General features: G+C 42.6%; 2 protein-coding genes across 4 annotated transcripts in view; both read left to right on the plus strand.

The window, feature by feature from the left end:
• The first annotated feature begins 3,913 nt into the window (after positions 1 to 3,913).
• On the plus strand, positions 3,914 to 8,924 carry adprm (ADP-ribose/CDP-alcohol diphosphatase, manganese-dependent). The gene is made up of 3 exons (XM_078279572.1): positions 3,914 to 4,917; positions 6,325 to 6,447; positions 8,375 to 8,924. The coding sequence occupies exons 1-3, from the start codon at positions 4,230 to 4,232 to the stop codon at positions 8,677 to 8,679; spliced, it is 1,116 nt and encodes a 371-aa protein (XP_078135698.1). The 5' UTR covers positions 3,914 to 4,229; the 3' UTR covers positions 8,680 to 8,924.
• Positions 8,925 to 10,193: 1,269 nt separating this feature from the next.
• The window catches only part of map2k4b (mitogen-activated protein kinase kinase 4b), a 10,373-nt gene continuing 1,010 nt past the window's right edge, over positions 10,194 to 19,556 (plus strand). The window contains exons 1-12 of one of the 3 annotated variants that reach the window (XM_078279555.1): positions 10,194 to 10,414; positions 12,279 to 12,314; positions 13,315 to 13,347; positions 14,952 to 15,054; positions 15,885 to 16,059; positions 16,166 to 16,285; positions 16,370 to 16,489; positions 16,572 to 16,623; positions 17,455 to 17,582; positions 17,964 to 18,041; positions 19,229 to 19,377; positions 19,496 to 19,541. In XM_078279555.1, the coding sequence (XP_078135681.1) occupies positions 10,300 to 10,414; positions 12,279 to 12,314; positions 13,315 to 13,347; positions 14,952 to 15,054; positions 15,885 to 16,059; positions 16,166 to 16,285; positions 16,370 to 16,489; positions 16,572 to 16,623; positions 17,455 to 17,582; positions 17,964 to 18,041; positions 19,229 to 19,377; positions 19,496 to 19,541 (1,155 nt within the window). In that variant the 5' untranslated portion in view covers positions 10,194 to 10,299. The remainder of the gene's footprint in view (positions 10,415 to 12,278; positions 12,315 to 13,314; positions 13,348 to 14,951; positions 15,055 to 15,884; positions 16,060 to 16,165; positions 16,286 to 16,369; positions 16,490 to 16,571; positions 16,624 to 17,454; positions 17,583 to 17,963; positions 18,042 to 19,228; positions 19,378 to 19,495; positions 19,542 to 19,556) is intronic. The other 2 variants (XM_078279556.1, XM_078279557.1) reach the window with 2 other exon arrangements.

Consider the following 19,556-nt stretch of genomic DNA (forward strand, 5'->3'; position numbering starts at 1 on the left):
TTATAGTGTGGAGATTTTAATGCACACAATACACTGTGGGGAGGTGAAAAGACAGACAACAATGGACAGGTGATTGAGGAGGTAATGAATGATAGGAACTTAGTTTGTTTGAATGATGGTAGAAGGACTAGGATTGATATTAAAACTGGTAAAGAGTCAGTATTAGACCTCACATTTTTGTCTAGTAGAATGGCTCCAAAGTGTGAGTGGGAAGTGCATGGAGAAGGCACTATTGGAAGTGATCATTACCCAATTATATGTAAACTGAATGTTGATGTAAGGTTGAGCACAAAAGATGGTTATGGAAGGTGGATTTTCAAAAAGGCAGACTGGAAGAGATTTATGGAAACAAGTGATTTGTATAGTAGTTCAGTCCAAGAAACAAATGATGTTAAAATAAATGAAATTGAGTTGCGACAGAGTATTTATATGGCTGCTATGGATGCAATACCAAAAAGTTCAGGAAAACTAGTAAGAAAAGCAGTTCCATGGTGGAGTATTGAATGAGAAGAGGTAGTTAGGGAAAGGAACAGAGCTTTTAGAAGATTAACAAGAACCCATAACTTTCAACATTTGATTGAATATAAGCAAGCACAGGCAGAAGTGAGAAGGAGTATAAGGCAAAGGAAAAGAACATACTGGAGAAAGTATTGTAGCTCAATTGGAAGTACTATTAATATAAATGATGTATAAAGAATGATCAAGAAAATGGAAGTTATTAGAAGAGAGTGTAATTATCCAATCCTTTCAGATGGAGGACAGTTGGATATGTCAAACCTAGAGAAAGCAGAAATGATGGTGAACACACTGAGTAAGGTACATAGTTCCAGTAATCTAATCTAATCTGTAGTGGCGATTTGTCCTCAGATTGAACAAAACAAACTAAAAACTCAAATAGCCACTGAGGCACCGAAGGAGTGAATCCTACGCAGAGGTAAAAAACGTTAATTTTCCAAGCAGATATGGCATTAGGTTTATTTCTCCAGTTTTCGGCAAACAAACATTCCAAACAAAGGAACAATGGCATATCTAGGCTCTGGTAAAAAACCATCAGCCCTCCCCGGTGTCTACCTCCCACATACCTGATCACCCATATATGTAGACTTCACCTATGGCTAAGGCTGCTTGGTACTTTCAAAACAAAAGCACTAACAGATACTTAAGATAACCAAAATAAAATACTAATGATATCAACAAGCTTATGTAGCTGTATGATTAAGGCAAAACACATACATTAAATAAATAAATATTTAACTATTAAATATAACAAAACAATGAATAGCTCCAACACTATCAGCAGAAGAAAGAAGGGGTAGGGAAGAAACAAGGAGTCTATATGCTGAGGTTATTCGAAAGAAAGAAAAATTAGAGGATAAATATAATGTTCCTTTCACCCTGAGAGAGTTAAGAAATGCATTGGATAAGTGTAGGAATTCAGCTCCTGGTAAAGATGAAATTTGTTATAGTATGTTAAGACATTTAAGTGATAAGGGGATTCAGAAGGTTTTAAATGTGTTTAATAAAGTTTGGGAGGAAGGAAAGATTCCTGTAGGATGGAAGGAGGCAGTTATTGTTCCAATAAGAAAACTGGGAAAAGATGCTAGTAATCCAGCAAATTATAGGCCAATAGTTTTAACTTCTCACTTAGGTAAGTTAATGGAAAGGTTGGTGAATGGAAGGCTAATGCACTTTATTGAAGAAAGGGGGTTGATGGCTAGCTGTCAGAGTGGCTTTAGAAAGGGAAGGAGTACTATTGATTCAATCATATGTCTTGAGGATGAAATAAGAAAAGCACAGATAAAGAAAGAGACTGTTGTGGCAGTATTTTTAGATGTGGAAAAAAGCATATGATATGTTATGGGTAGAGGGTCTTTTAATCAAGATGCATATGCTAGGAATTGGGGGAAATATGTTTAACTGGGTAATGGACTTTTTAAATAATAGAAGTATTCAGGTGAAAATAGGGACAGAAACATCTAGCACCTCAAGGTAGTGTTATTAGTCCATTGCTGTTCAACATAATGATTAATGATGTTTTTTCTAATGTTCAGCCAGGAATTGGAAAGTCTAGTAGCCTATGGAAAAGGGGGAAAAATGTGAAGTATACTCTGAAGAAGGTGCAGGAAGCTCTAACCCTAGTGGAGGATTGGGGAAGTAAATGGGGGTTTAGATTATCTATTGAGAAGACTAAGGCTATGTTTTTTACGAGGAAGAAAATAGATTAAAGTATAAAACTAGAGTTGTATGGTAGGAATTTGGAAAGGGTTAAAAGTTTTAAATTTCTGGGTGTGTTTTTTGATACAAGACATGATACATGGAGGGATCATGTTTCAAAAATAGTAGACAAATGTAAAAGGGTAATGAATTTAATGAGATGTCTTGCTGGAACGGAATGGGGAGCAGATGTAGCTTGCAGGTAGAAACAGGAGAAATGCCACTCTGGTTGCGGAGAAAGCAACTTCAGGCTAACTATTGGGTCAACTTGATGGATCAAAGGTGTGATCACCCAGCTAAAATAACAATTCAGAGAAGCTAGGAGAGAGCGGTGGCAAGAATTTCAAGTTTTGAATTCCAGTGTCATATAATAGAAAGATATCAGGAACACATATTAATGTTTACTGATGGTTCAAAGGATCAAGAAACAGGTGCTACAGGAGCAGCTTTTGTTGTTCAGAGGTGGAATGCCCAAGCGTGTAAGAGAACCTCAAATTTCCTAAGTGTGTTCACAGTGGAATTATATGCAATCCTGATGGCAGTACAATGGACTGAGCAGATTCAGAACCAGAAAGTGTTGATATGTAGTGACTCTGTGTCAGCTATCAATAGTATTGGGAAAGGGTCATCAAAGAGTCGACAAGACCTTGTGTATGATATTCTTCTGGCAATTAGAGATGTGAAAAGGAGAGGGGTAGAAATATCATTCATTTGGGTCCCAGCTCATGTAGGTATTGCAACAAATGAAAAGGTTGATAAGTTGGCCAAGGAAGCTGCTCAAAAGGAAATCATAGATGTCAACATTAATCTATCTAAGGCGGAGGGTAAAAGTATTGTGTGGCAGGGAACAATTTTAAAATGGCAACAGCTCTGGGAGCAAGAAAACAAAGGGAGGCATCTATTCTCAATATCTAGGAAAGTAACTGACTCAGTTAATGTTTGTAAAATAGGGGAGGGTAGACGTAAGGAAGAGGTTATTATTTCTAGAATGAGGATTGCCTCATTACGGCTGCCGTAAAATGCCAAAGAAGAAGAAGAAGAAGATTCGATAAAGCAGGGTATGAGATGGGGTTTCTGTGGGTTCCGGTGCACATGGGTGTGGAGGGTAATGAGGAGGCAGATGAGGTGGCAAAGAAAGCAGTGCAGGGGGACAGAGTTCAAATTGATGTGCAGTATGGGTCACCAGATTATGCAGAAATAATTAATAGGTCAGTAAAAGAAATGTGGCAAAATTCATGGGATTGTGAATGGAAGGGAAGAACTTATTATTCAGTACAAAGAATGGTAGAGAAAGAAAGATGTGATTATAGATGTAAGAGAAGAGATGCAGTAGTTTTATCCAGATTGAGGCTTGGGCATTGTGGGCTGGCTCTGATTAGTAAACATCCTGATGGAAAGTGTGAAGGTGGTGACAAGGAAACAGTGAAGCATGTATTAGTGCAGTGCAGGAAGTAGCCTACTCTCGTCAGAGGAAGAAACCGTTCAGAGAACTGGGTGCAACTGGAGAAACTGTTTTTACTTTACGCACTTTATTGAATTTGGACAGTTGGAACAAATTGAAGAAACTGATGGAGTAGGCTACCTGCGACGTATTGGAGTATATAAAAATATATAGATAATTACTTTTAATTAAGTTGTGAATAGCGATTAGAGAACAGCGGAGGGCAGCAATACGCCATAGATGCGTCTATTCTGCCGGAAACAAAAAGAAGAAGAAGAAGAAGAAAAAGAAGACGAAGAAGAAGCTGAAGATGATTATTTTGAAGGATACAGCCGGAAGTCATTGCTTTTATTGTTCGTTGGCATGGATGTATTAAGAGAACGTCGTTGGTTACTTGTCAGGAGCATGGATGTATTAATAGAGCAGTAGTACAGAGTACTACAGACTATGTTGTTTTACTGGAGCAAACTGCCTACCCGGCTGGGTTCCATTATGTATGGCGGTTGACAGGGTCCCGGACCCCGGTTAGTGTCTCCGCTCGGTCGGCACACACACTCGGACATCAGTTCCTCCGATGACAACATCGAGGATGGACGACTGTCCTCAACAAACGCCGCTGTTTACATTCGGCGTGATAGCGGACATTCAGTACGCAGATATCGACGACGGGTACAATTTCACCCGGACGAGGAGGCGGTACTACCGGAGCAGTCTGAAGCTACTCAGAAACGCCCGGGAAAGTTGGTCGGAGTCGGCTGTAAAACCAGAGTTTATCCTTCAGCTGGGGGACATTATCGACGGCTTCAACAAGGGCCAGGACGCCTCTGACCGAGCGCTGCACACCGTGCTAAGGGAGTTCAGCTCCGGCCCAGCGGAGCTCCACCATGTGTGGGGCAACCACGAGTTTTATAACTTCAGCAGGAGCGCGCTGCTACATTCACAGCTCAACAGCAGCCTCCACCATGGTAGCCTCCACTCTGGCAGCCTCCACCCGGACAGCCTCCACTCAGGCAGTCTCCACCCTGACAGCAGCAGTCCTGACAGCCTCCACCCAGGCAGCAGCAGCCGGGGACTTGGAGCCCAGGCTCCTGGCAGTGATATCTATGCCTACTCCTTCAGCCCGTGCCCCGGCTTCACCTTTGTGGTGCTGGATGCCTATGATGTGAGCCTGTTGGGCAGACAGGAGTCCAGTGAACAGTACAGCCAGGCTATGGATTTGATCAAACAGTACAACACCAACGAGGACCTCAACTGTCCCCCATGTATGCTGGCCTGCTAACTAGTCGCACTTTTATTTTTTACTCAGGCAAAAATAATGGACGGAACTCAAACTTCCCGGTCTGAAAAGTAAAGCCAATGCGGAAGGGTTGGCTCCAAAAACAAGTCTATGAGAAAATGAGCCTACTTCTCACTTTATTTATTACCTCAGTCAGTAGTTAAAATGTATGTTATTCTTTAAAGGACACACTGCCAGTCCCTGAGCAGCCCAACCGGTGCAGTTTAATGTCAAGTGCCTTGCTTAAGGGCGAGGTGCAGTTTAATGTCAAGTGCCTTGCTTAAGGGCGAGGTCAGCTGGCAGTAGTTGTAGAGAGGAGACACTATTACTCGATTTCCCGATGTAGTTTGTGACTTTTGAATTCATCAATGTAGGAAACATGTTTTATAACACTTTAGCCATTTAACAGACACCAAGGTGACTGATAGTGAATAGCATGTAAATTATGTAGGGTTGTCAATCGATTAAAAAATGTAATCTAATTAATTACATACTCTGTGATTAATTTAAATTAATCGCATACATCATTTTTGCTGTGAAAGTATTTTAAATATTTCAATTCAAATGAATCAATGAATAATCAGCATTAGTGACATTTAAGTTAAAAAAAACCCTCTTTTTATTATTATTTTTGGCTTGTTTATTGCTAAGGCCATATGGTCAAAATTAAATGATTTAATAATAATGTAATAACTATAACAATAACTTATTTCACTAGTAAATTGCTGTTGAACGACAAAAACAACCACCAGATGGGAAAGAGCATTTAACAATAACTTTGAATGCACCACGAGGCTGTAGGTTACCAGTTTCATTGAAGCACTGTCTGTGTTTTTCCGACAACGGCAGCTGCAGATTGTCATGACATCCCGGTGTTGGAATCATCTACAGTGAAATACAGTCAAACTTTACACCGTTTAGCGTTAGCTGTCAGCATTTTAACCGTGTTTAATCCAGCTCCTAGTTAGCGGTAGGCTAACGTTAGCTGCTGTCGAGTATAAAGTTAGTTAGTGTCACATGCAGCGATGTTTCTGTTGCCTGTAACGTCTGTTTCAGATAATTTGAGAGAGGCGAAGACATATCAGTGGCACCGAAATGAGGTGCCTAAATCCACGTTGCTATTCGGTCCGGTAGATACAGGTCGTTAAGGCACCGGATTTTGGTACCCAACCAACCATCATTGAATGTTCCAATCAATGATCCAGGCAGCGCATTCTCGGCTCCCTCCCTCATTTTACAGTCGAATGGTGGCTAGAATGGCTCCGGGTCAAAGGTCAATATGGAATGGCTTAATCTGCGGGGTTTTTTTTAACACGTTATTTTTATTATTATTATAATTATTATTTTGACAGCCCAAAGATTATGATTTTCATAATTAGTGTTCCTGTTTCAGTGATCGAGGGCCTGCAGCGGAGGTTTACAATGTTCAACGGGGGCTTCAGTAAGGAGCAGCTGGACTGGCTGGATTCGATTCTGTCCTCAGCCGATGAGAAACAGGAAAGAGTCACAATTGTCAGTAAGTAAAAATGTCCCTTTTTACAAAGTGTCAATTTGTCTGATTGGGGCTAGCTACTGTATATCAGTGCTGTACATAGATGCAGTCCATTTAGCGTTTATTTTTTATTCCTGGCATCTTTTAACCCTTGTGTTGACTTCGGGTCACATTGGCCCGTTAGAAATAAGCGCTGAAAATGTTTAGAAGAAACATTTTAAAATTTAAAACGTTGTGAAAAAAAGGCGTCACAAATGTCAGAAAAAAGTGTTTTTTTCAAGGTTGAAGGGAAGACAACACAAGGGTTAAGTGGAGTCAGTAACACACACACACACACACACACAGACTCCATCGTGCTCTGCCGTGACTATAAATCAGCCTTTAGAGTACTGCTTTACCCTCAGTGGGGAACAGGACCCTGACATATCATTAGTCTCAAATATGATTATTATGGTTTTTTATATCAACTAGTGCAGTGCCCGTTGTAAATGTGCCTGTTTGGAACGGGTGATTGCTTGGCCTGTGGTATTGCTGCTTGTAGAATTCTTCAAAACCAAATTGTACCCCAAAATTACTTACAGAAGGACCCCAAACCACTTAATGTGCAGCTCCACTGGATAGCCTACTACTGACTTGCAGTCTACATCAGAGGAAGACATTGTAGCCTACTACTATATTTACCTGACAGAGAACGCGGCAGATTCAGAATGTAATCACAAAATATCACAATGACAATGTGGAGTAATCAGACATTAGCCTATGGACTCATGGCAATGCGCTACCCACCTGGCCTGTTTTGAGAGCTAATCAGCACATATCTGCGTTCATCAACCACCAGAATCTATCTATCTATCTCTCTATCTCTCTATCTCTCTATCTCTCTATCTCTCTATCTCTCTCTCTCTCTCTCTCTCTCTCTCTCTCTCTCTCTCTCTCTGTGGGTGTGGCAATAGTACCTCTGACAGGTTTAGTAGCTTGACTGTTAACGGTGAAGTAGGGGATTTGATTCGCGGAGTATTTTTGCAACGGTAATGTTATTAGTGTTGTAAGTTAGCAGTAAGACTTAATTAACCCGACCCAGGGTGAGTCTGATGAAAACTGATGTGTCTGCCCAGTTCAACTCTTGATCTGTTACCCACACTATTCGGCTGATTTTACGTTTCTTCATTCGGATCCATTTGTGATCTATTCCATTCTGAATAAACAAACGGCGCAGTTTACATGCTTCGTCCTTGTTGCATTACCTGTATTTATTAAGATAATTCTAAACAGATTTCTGTAATTCAAACAACTCGGAATTGTAGATGAGAACGTCAGTTATAATGGCCCACGTATTAAAAAATTGTCAGGTTTAAATTGAGCTCAGGCTCATAATTACAGTTAATGTGTCGGGCCAGGTTCGGACGCAACGTGCACAGGCTCGGGTAGGGCCGGGCTTGATTTTTTTGGGCCTGATCTAAGCTCTAACACACGCACGCACGCACGCACGGTTCTCACTCAGTTCAACAGCAGCATCTACATATTACACCTTCTACGTCATGTTAAATAAAGTCATATAATGTGATATGTGATATTAAAAAAAACCCAGTTAATATAATGATAAAAAGAGGAATAAAAATGTTAATCCAAATGTTACACCAAACATTGAACTAAATATTCACATTCAATTAATTGCTGTCTTCACAATTAGCTAATTGCATTCTTTCAAATCAATGATTCATCGTTTAGCCTTAGTGTAGTAGCTCTAAACGACGCCGACTCCAGTGACATCACTTGAGGCAGTGAGCTTTAGACCATTGGTTGGACAAAAGGAGCAATGTGGGAACCAAACCATGAACAGTTTATGGATGAATTGAAAATGAATGAAATGAGTTGCAATCTTTGGAATATATAGTGTATTATAACACAGTGCAGCTGTTAAATCCCTGTAAATGTGTGTGTTCCTGTGCAGGCCACCTCCCCGTGCATCCCCGCTCCACCGATCCCATCTGCCTGGCCTGGAACTACGAGCAGCTGCTGGCCGTCGTCCAATCCCACGGCAGCGTGGTGTGCTTCATGGCCGGACACGACCACGAAGGGGGCTACCACCAGGACACAGACACGGGAGTGCACCACGTGACATTCGAGGGCGTGATCGAGACTCCGCCTGACAGCAACGCCTTCGCCACCGTCTCGGTGTACAAGGACAGGATGGAGCTGAAAGGGAGAGGGAGGATCGCCGACCGAGTGCTTCTGTTCCCATGCCTGAGGTCATAGGGCAATATGACACATGGCTTTAGAATATCTCTGGATTCAGAGAGCTATATTCTGGACTGGTATATTTAGAGGATGTTTGTTTGGACATTCTCTAAGAAGTCTGGGAGTTTCACACGCGTCACTTTACAAGAAAGAAAATCTCCCAGGCAACCCATAGCATAGGGCTAACACAGGTTCACACTTTTACTTAAAGGAGCACTATAACTTCAAATACAGTACCTCAAATAAAGTTGTATAATTTATGATCCTGACAAAGTGTGAAATGTATCTCATACACGGGTTTTCATTTGGAGGTTATGTGACAGAATTTCCATATTTATACTTGCGTTTTATGAGGGAATTGATTTTTTATTGCAATGCTGCCTTTTTGCACATATACTAACTGATTGTCTTATTCTGTTATTTGCTGAAAAATGAAATGTGCAATGTAGTGAGAAATGTGATGTTGCAGTGTGTTGCGAACTGTAACTGATACATTAACTAGTCTTCAGTGAGAAGATCAGCACAAGTCTGTATGATTTACAATGTCAAACAATACAAGGAATGATAAAACCATAGCAGCAGAAGGTGCACTTGTGTCATCTATGGCACCTTATGCTGCATTCAGGTTACTTATCACTTGTGTTTTTCACTTGAGGTTGGATTATGAAGCCTATCTTTGACATCCCCTTAGACACCGTGTTAGCTCTCTGTAGCATTTGCTGATAAATCATTAGTCAGAGTGAAAACACTGAGCACAGACAGACGAGACAGTAACGCTAAGATAAGAGTAACAACGGGTAGAACTGCTGTAAGGGAGTTCATTTCAGTTCATTTATTTTATAAGCTTTCTCTGGAGCTTTGAACTGCATCTCACAGTCTTCAGATCAGCTGCCTCTGGGCATGTAGGGAGTTGTATATGACATTCTCTTGTATAGCCGTTTCCATGACAACTGAGCAAACTCCATCTACTGACGAAGATCGTGAGATGTGGTTGAAAGCTCTGGTTTAGCCAGTAAGTGGACCTTGAGTTAAGGTTATTTTGTCAAACTACTATTTCAAAGGTCAAGAATGGACTTCCATGCTAAATCAATCCCATGTTTTATTTGTCATGTGAAATCATATTAAAAATACAATTTCGGTGAAATGTAATCGGTCAGTTCCTTCACTTTAAGCATTAAAAACAGTGATGGTGAATATATTTCTGTGTAAAATGGGGAACTATAAAAGCCTAATGTGAAGATGTGCGACTCAAACATCAGTATCACGAGCACAGACTGTAAAATAAGATCAGGAGGGACAAAGTGCTACAGCAACACTAACAATGTAATTAAAGGAGCATACACACTTTAATTATACATGTGGGGAATTGAGTTACTACATTATAGACAGTATAGGACGTGGGGATATGACGAGATAAAGTGTCTTGATTTGCATTTGTGAATTATGTTAAACGTTGCGTTGTGAAGTCGTGATATCTGAATTTCCGACTTGTCTTGAAGGCAGCAGCAGCACAGACGTGGCCGTGGTGCAGCTGCTGCGTTCAAGTGGCGCAGTGTCCCGTGTGGACTCGGCAGAGAGGGCGAACTTTCACTCTGCATTGCAGCCTGAGCGGCGCTGCTGCCGGAATCACACACAACAATGGCGACTCCCAGTCCCGACAGCAGCTTCGGCAGCTACAGCAGCTCCGGCAGCGTAGGATCCACGTCGCACAGTTTCCACCAGCAGCAGCACACACAGAGCAGCAGCATGCAAGGTAGGCGGCGGCGGCCTGCACATATTCTCTCAACAACACTCTAGAGCTGGTAGGACAAGGTAGCTAGTAGCTTCCCAGAAGCAGAAAAGCCATAGTCAAGAGACACAGAATAATTAAAATCTTCCGGTCAGAACTTTCAAAAGAAGATCCACGTTGTTGTCCATAGCACATGTTTTTCTTCTAATATTTCGTTGTTTATGTTTAGAAACGTGAACAAGATAAATGTTTGCTATGTTCTACTCATGTAAATGTAAAATGCAGACTTTGGATTGGTGCTATCAAGCTATCAAGTAAATTTAAAATGCTTTGTTGTTATCATAAAATGTAACTTAGATGGTTGATGAGGACTACCAACCCTACTTGTAGGTCACTTATCATTTCTCTTTATTAATTCATGCTGTTGACAAACACTGGACAGTAATCAGGCACTATGCTGTTACACATGTCAGTGTTGACATAATACACTCAGATTTGTTATTCTAGATCCTAAATATTTGAATATGCACACCCTACAAATATTACTTGGTATTAAACTTGCATTAAATGCAATACAACAGCGTAATGTCGTTAGCTGGTTTTCAAACTATACGCTTTATTTTGAAGGCTGAACGTCGTGGCTTTGTTTGGCTCACAGCAGCTCAAGTATGTTCTCCTGAAGCTACACGGCTGCTGCTACCAGTTAGCAGCGGTTCAGTAGTTTAACTGCTGCAGGGACACAGTGAACGAGTGTTTCACATGATTCTCATAAGTGACTAAACATAAATCACACGTGCGTGGCAACGTAAAGATACATTCAATGGATGTTTGTCTACCGATATTATTAGCACCAGGCTGCTAACGTTACAGTTACCACCAAGGCCTGAAGTGTTTCTCTCTCTCCTGAGAAGCCAAGACACTGTTTAAAAGCAAATCAATGACACATATAATACAGTTAAAGTTAGTTTTAAACATTGGTGGTGAGTTTATTACAGTCGCCTGACATGACGGAGGTCCTCCTTTAGTAAGTGATGTTGTTAGTTCTGGCTCCGTCATAAACAAAAATGGACGTAGCAGCAGTGACGTCACGTCACCCATTGGTTTGTGCACTTCCGTTTGGTAGTTGCCATCTTGTTTTTTCGGAGCCAGAAAGCAAGCCCTCAGGAAGTGCGCCGGGCTTTGAAGCAAATTGAGTGTAACAGTGAAATTACAACACCAGACTCATCACATAATGCCCTCTGGCCCAAAGAGACTTTTCCCCATGGACTTAGGCCTATGTGGTGAAAAAGTGACCTTATATCAGTGGAGACATTTATTTGCGCATCACAACAACATCATGCTGTATTAAAGAAGACTTAAAACTAGCTATTGAGACCATAAACTTGTTTATGAAAATGTTTACTGAGGTAATAAATCAAGTGAGAAGTAGACTAATTGTCTCATAGACTTCTATAGAAACAGGAGCCAATGGAGTCGCCCCCTGCTGGAAGTTAGAGAGAATGCAGCTTTAAGAAACTTCAGCTTTGGCTTCACTTTAAACTACAAACTTAACAAACCAATATGTGACATCACTGATGCTACATCCATTAATTTTTACAGTCTATGATGCAATCACAGGCAGTATAGTGGTAAACCGCGGTACTACAGTGGGCTGTGTGTTTGTGTGATGGGCTGTCTCGTAGAGCAGTCAGCCAGGGCTGTGTCCCATATTGGATCATGTCACGTGTTGAGGTTTGCTGCTGGATAACGGATGGCATTTCCATTGATTGGTTGACCTTTAGCACCCGTGTCCTAATAAGCAGTCATGTTTCCAGTGGTCAACACATGCTTTGTATTTCTTACTCTGTGGCAGATGTCTAGTGTCAAATGTTTGATCTAAACCTTACAGAAACCAACACCTGCTGGAGATGTCAGAATGAAACAGGTATTCACTCTTCTTTTACTGTTGGGGTTATATGTGTGCACATTGTGTTTGATCAGGATATTTCTTTGCAAAGGGATTCCTCTGTTGATCTTTTTATTCTGTTTGTTTCAAAATTTCCTTCATATTTTTTTTTTTAATCCAGTTATCTGCATGTTTCTACTGACATTATCACATTAGGATGTCCTGATGTAGACAGACCCCATGATGAATTTTCCTGTCTGGCAGCGTTTTCCTCATCAATTGTTAGTGGTGTGCCGATGCTCCTCCTCTCCTGGCTTATGGCTTAAACAGAATGCCAGTCATGTTCCACTGGCAACACCACTTCCTGTTGGCATATAGCAATTTTCACTGGCATATGTCACTTCGCTTCTGATTATGGTATGTTACTGCTAGTGCCACTTCAAAACATCTGGTGTTCCACAGATAGATGCCACTCTCCGCTGGCATGTACCGGTGGTGTGCCACTCTCACTTTATTGCCATATGCCCATTGTTAGCGGTATTTCACTTTGACTAGTGCAGTAGGCATTATATCAATTGATGGTAGGAAAGAAACATAGCGTTAGCAAAGCCAGCAGTGGAAATGTGTGTGGAGAGAGGTGCCGGTGGAACATATTAAGTAACATATTTTATATAGCAGTTAGAATTGGCATATGCCACTAAAACGAGCAGAAAACCCTCAGCCACTTTTTTGATCTTGGCGTCACTCATTTGCTTTTTAATGTGAAATAATAAAAGTGATAACTGCAGGGGGGGGGGGGACAGAAGAGCAATCAAACAGACATTTTAATACATTCTGCTATTGGGCTAGTGTTGACTAAACCTCATTCCACATCCAGTTGCAGGTACAGTTGCATGGCAGTGCACTGAACCAGACCCAGCAAAACATGGTGCTTCTTTCTCCATTCAGAGGAACCTGCCCTGTATTCCACCTCCAGCATTGGCACTATAGAATAATGAGCCCGAAGGAAATGTAGTAAAATGTTTTTTCTTTACTTCAGGGTTTCAGATAAGCCTGTCTGGAGTGTCCCAACGTAAGCAATAGACTGGCACAAAAAGCAATCCGCCCTCTGCTCTTTGTGGCTCCACTTCAGTAGTCTAACGTGGTTTCCTTTCCTCACTGACTTTCATTGAGCCGTGTTTCTGATCATTGGCTGAGGACTGGCCACGGTGCTGCCTAATGATTGGTCAGTGTTGTTATTGTGTTCCTCATATTTAAGTGGATAAGACAGGTGAAAGGAAGCCACTGTATATTATTGAAAGAGCCTGTGTGGTGCTATGGTGGTTGGGGAGTCTGTCCAAATGCAATTATGGCCGGGAAAGATGAATTTGCACCGGGGCATAGTAAGGCATCTGTTTGCACTCAGGAGCTGGTTGAACAGGGCATGGCAAAGACGACTCAACAGTTTGCATAGAGGTTATATTCTGGAGATGCATCCTAATATGCTCTTAAGCCACCTACACATGATCCGCGTAAAACTGCTCTGCACCGTTCCATTGTTTTCCTATGGGGAGAGCGGCGCCTCCCAACCAGGGGTGTGTCTAGAGGGGCGGCCTGGGGTGGCACCTTTCTGTTTATATATTCTGTTATGTTTTGCACATTCAGGAAGTACCATGTGCTCAGTGCTGTAGTTTTATGTATCCAATTTATTTAGTATTAGAGCACTGCAGAATGTTTTGTTTTTGAATGACTTGAAAATGTATTTGACGCATCGTGATGCATCGAGATATCGAATCGCTGACATGATAATCGTAATCGAATCGGAAGATCAGTGAACATTCACACCTCTAACACAGAGATGGCCTCCGTTAGGAAAACTACAGAAGAGGATTCAAGACGAAGAAAGTTTCATCCTGACTTTCTGAGACTTGAATCAGAAAATTTTAAGGTTAATTGCTTCTCACTCTTTTCCTTAACAAAGGAGAGAAAATGAAACAAAAATTAAAGCATGTCAAACTTCAAATTATTTCAACTTTGACTAAGCTGCCGCTGACCTTTTCAAGGCGCAACCCATTCCAGAAGCAAGAATAATGTATAGCTGCGTCATGCATGCTTTGTGCTCTGCGCTCTACCTCACGGTTTTACCGCGGATCATGTGTAGGCTGCTTTACAGGTGACAGACACTGTTGACTGGTCTTGAATTGGAATTAAGTGATATCTAAGTGTTGGTCACTTTGACATCTTGAGGGAACTGTTGAGGTTTTGGACAGGGGGTTCCAATATCAGTATCCTGCAGTATTGCAGCAACAACTCCAATAACTTGAATAAATAAATCATTTGGATGATGATGTATCCTAGACAGCTAAAGGGACTGCTGCAGTATCTGTGTGTTGGGAACCTCTGTTCATCTGGGCACTTTGCTTGTGTTCAAAATGCATTTTGTGCATCCTCTGATCTCGAGAAGAGTGTGAGATAACCCAAAGGTCAGAGACTGGATCCCAAAATCCTCAACAGTTTTCCCCTCACAATTCCCCCGCCTACCAATGTTAGCCAATCATGTCCTGGGTCATATGAAAGTTCTGTGGCATGAATTTGTTAATATTGCTTATTGCACACATGCAAAGGCTTGTTATCTCAGGTCAGATCCGAACCCTCAGTGTGCTGTGCACGGATGGCTTTCTCTCTTCTTCCTGCCAGGCAAACGTAAAGCTCTGAAGCTGAATTTCGCCAACCCTCCAGTGAAACCAGCCTCCAGGCTCCCGCTCCATCCACCGCCTCCCTCTTTCCAGAACCCTCACATGTGAGTAGAGACAGCTGCTGATGGGCCAGTACTGTGTGAGATCATACATGTATGGATCATACATCAGCAGGTCCTCTCAGGTTTCTCACATTGCTGAAAGTCATGGGGGATTCTTTATTATTCTAAAGTTACAGCTGGCTCCTAATGCAGCAGCACAACTGTGTTAAAAAAGGGTTCTAACAATGTGTTAACAGGATGATATTAGATATTTGTATTATATAGATATCTTTGTTTGTGTAAACAGAGAAGGAAAAAAAATGATTGAAATGATTGGAAAAAAAAAAAGGTAGTTTGTAACTACTGTACATCGCCATACGTGAGCATCATCGGCAGCGATATCCAATGCTGCAGACTTAAACATGTATGGCCTGATGGTGGGTTGAAATGGTTTTTGGGGTGGTTGGATGCAGGAAGTGATCCACAGCAGCTTCCCCCATTGGCCAGTTTCAGCCTGCCTTTGCACTTTCAATCGGCTCCCTACCAAAGTCCACTCCCATCAAAGAGTCCAGTCGAACACCACTCCATGGAACCTTTAAATGTTTCACATTCACAGAGAAGCTTGGACTACTGATTCAATATTTATCATATCATGTTCCCCTCAGGGCTCTTTCTCTACCTCCTCCTTCCTCTTCCTATTTGAGGCTGTACGTTCCCTCATCCCTTCCTCTGTGCTCTGGGACGGGTTTTCCCCCCGTTGCTCATGGGAGAATGTTGCATCTCTGTAAATGATAGTGTGGTCTAGACCTGCTCCGTATGACAAGAGTCTTCAGATAACTGCAGCATGATTTGATGCTAGATAAATCAAATGGACTTGACTTGTGCTCCTCCAGAGAGCGTCTGCGGACACACAGTATCGAGTCGTCGGGGAAGCTGAAGATCTCTCCGGAGCAGCATTGTGACTTCACGGCGGAGGATCTGAGAGACCTCGGGGAGATCGGTCGCGGGGCGTACGGCTCCGTCAACAAGATGGTCCACAAACCCACGGGCCAGATCATGGCTGTCAAGGTACACACACACACACCTCTCATCCAGAGCAACAGCCGTGCTATTTCCCTCAGTGCAGATTGACGTCTGGCACTAAGAACATCTGTGTGTGTGCTGTGTCTCTCAGAGGATTCGCTCCACTGTGGATGAGAAGGAGCAGAAGCAGCTGCTGATGGATCTGGACGTGGTCATGAGGAGCAGTGACTGTCCCTACATCGTTCAGTTCTACGGCGCTCTCTTCAGAGAGGTGTGAGATCATGCAGCAGCAGCTCGCTGATAGACAGGGAGTCATCCCGCGCACATCTCCTCATCCTCTGGCTCTTTGTTTCAGGGCGACTGCTGGATCTGTATGGAACTCATGGCTACCTCATTAGACAAATTCTACAAATATGTTTATTGTGCATTGGATGACGTCATTCCGGAGGAAATACTAGGCAAAATAACATTAGCGGTGAGTAGGCGATTCACTTTGTCTTCATACATTTTGATCACATTGGAAACAGAAGTGATGTGTTTTATTTTGTCTCCAACAGACCGTTAAAGCACTGAACCACTTAAAAGAAAACTTGAAAATAATTCACAGAGGTAAGTCTTATTCCTCTCTTCATGGGTACCAAAGACGTCACTTCCGACATGCCCGCCACCATATTTGTGTCCCACACAGCATAGAGCTAGGCTACAATCATGGTAACATGCATCTAAATGAGACAGAAAGACGTCAATATTTGAAAGAAAAAAAAATAATTGTTATTGGTTGTGATCCATATTTATTACCTCCAAACTGTATTTTGTTCCATAAAATCTGCGACGCGTCTGCCCCAACTTACTTTTCCCGACATTTACATTTCCCCCCCCATTTATCCCCATACACCGGAAATAGCCTAAAGGCTTTCAAGAGTATGATTCAATTTTAGTTATTGTATCAAATCATAACAGGAGTTATTTAAGGACACTTTACAGACCACACTTTATAATTTACAAAGACCCAACAATTCCCCCCCAATAGCAAGCATTTGGTTCAACAGTGGCGAGGAAAAACTTCCTTTAAACAGGCAGAAACCTCAGACAGACCCTGGATCTTGGTGGGCGGCCATCTGCAGGGCGTAGCAGTAGCAGGGCGTAGCAGGACATAGCAGGGCGTAGCAGGCCATAGCAGGGGTAGTAGGGCATAGCAGGGCGGAGCAGGGTGGAGGAAGGCATACAGTTATGAATAGTTATCATTCAGATCCAATATTTATGGAACATTGATTTAGAGCCATATTGTTGAATTAAAAGGTAGCACCCTTTGTACAAAAATGACATGATGGTCATTTTTCTAAGCTACCTTTTAATATAGGTATTTAATGTCCAAATCAAAAGATTTCTACATTCCAAACCTTGGATCAATGCAGTTTGTTTCTCTTTCTGTCATTTCAGACATCAAACCTTCCAACATTCTCATGGACCGAGCGGGGAACATCAAGCTATGTGACTTTGGCATCAGCGGTCAGCTGGTGGACTCCATCGCTAAGACCCGGGACGCTGGCTGCCGGCCTTACATGGCGGTGAGGACACAGCCGTTCTGAAAGGGAATGAAACCCATTCAGGGAAATAAATGTATCTCTTTCTGCACGTCATGGAGTATTAACGGTTCATTTAAATCACAAGGCCAGGTAGACAGATATACACATGAAAAGAAACAAGCTCACTGGTCTTAGGTGGTCTCGACTACAACACTGCTGAATGCTCCCAGTCTGATAAACACTCAAGCTTCAGCAGATCCAAGGCTCTGACCTTTGACCTGCCCCATGGCAGCAGCAGTATCTCCGTGGTTCTGTATTAAATGATGAAATTTGTGTGTGTGTGTGTGTGTGTGTGTGTGTGTGTGTGTGTGTGTGTGTGTGTGTGTGTGTGTGTGTGTGTGTGTGTGTGTGTGTGTGTTTCAGCCTGAGAGGATTGACCCCAGCGCGTCCAGACAAGGCTACGACGTGCGCTCTGATGTCTGGAGCCTGGGAATCACTCTGGTAAGACAGGGAGGATGCTCAGCTTTAACACTGTGTGTGTGTGTGTGTGCATTGCAATAGTCCCTCTGATACCTTCTCACAGCTGCTTGCTGATACACCAGATGTTGTTGTGATCAGTGAAGAGTCCAGTGAGGTGTTCATTTTAGGGCCCTGACACACCAACCCGATAATCGACCGTCGGGACAGTCTGGCGAGGTCAGTGACTCAAGTCTGTTCGGTGTGTTCCGTGCCGTCGTCCGTCGGAGGAGCTGTCTGCCTTTATTTTGACCGACCCGATGTGCTCAGTCGGAGACAGGGCAGTTGGGACTCGCCCAGAAATGGCGAGCGGATGAGCCTCTCAAAATCTGACGAAAATATTTTAAACTGACGTTTGTCGATCTGAAATGAAGACAGATTCATCAAATGTATGGCCTATTTCTCGCTTAAAATGTTTTCAGAAACTATTGAACTATTTTAGTACAATATGAGATCGTATTCTGAACAAGCCTCCATGACAGTCTGGCTGTGAATTTCCAGAGAAAAAAGACCCACGTGACGCGGTCGTCCAATCAGCTGCCGGTTTTCATTTTCTGGGAAACAATACAATACCTGCTATGGAGACGTATTACGTTTCGCGCACGCGCAGAGCGTACGCTCAAGTCGGCATCGCCTCAGTGTGTTTTGAGGCATTTTTTTGGACCCGACCGATCACTCCGACTGCCTTTTCTGCCGACGGTCGGCCGTCTGGTTGGTGTGTAACAGCTCTTAGAGGCTGCATGCACCTTTTGATCCTAGCATGGAGGAAGCTTTTTTTGGTCATTAAATACCAACCACTCCTAAACACCATCTCAGAGCTAGGCCATAGGTGTCCACTATTTGTTTTCATATTTGGCAGTTTAGGACACACACATAGGCTTGTTGTAAGAGGGCTTCATCAGCTTGGGATGCCCAAAAAGAGGGCTAAACGGCTAGCAGAGTACTGTGCTCTGTCTGCTCTCATAGGCAGCCGCCATATATGGTGAAGACGCTGTTACTTCTACCCATAAGAACAGAGGGGTATGCTTAATAGTATGAATAGTATGCTAATGGCCCATGATTTTTGTATATGTTTTTAAATGCATCTATAATATGTATGTCCCTGTAAATTGTTCCCTTCAAGTGTACATAAATAAATTGTGAAAATGTGTGTGGGTGTGTGTTGCTTTCAGTACGAGCTGGCTACAGGACGGTTCCCGTACCCAAAGTGGAACAGCGTGTTTGATCAGCTGACTCAGGTGGTGAAAGGTGAACCTCCGCAGCTCAGCAGCTCCGAGGAACGCCAGTTCTCCCCCAAGTTCATCAGCTGTGTCAACCTTTGGTAGGCGCACACACACACACACAGAGACACACACACACCACACTCTCTCTTTGTGGAGCAGAGTGAACACCTGTTCCCCGTGCTTATAGACATTGTTTGTCTCTGTCTTTCTGTCCAGCCTTACCAAGGATGAATCCAAACGGCCAAAGTACAAGGAGCTTCTGGTAAGTTCTCTAGCT

Source organism: Sander vitreus, chromosome 21 (genome assembly GCF_031162955.1).
Source record: "Sander vitreus isolate 19-12246 chromosome 21, sanVit1, whole genome shotgun sequence".
NCBI lineage: Eukaryota > Metazoa > Chordata > Actinopteri > Perciformes > Percidae > Sander > Sander vitreus.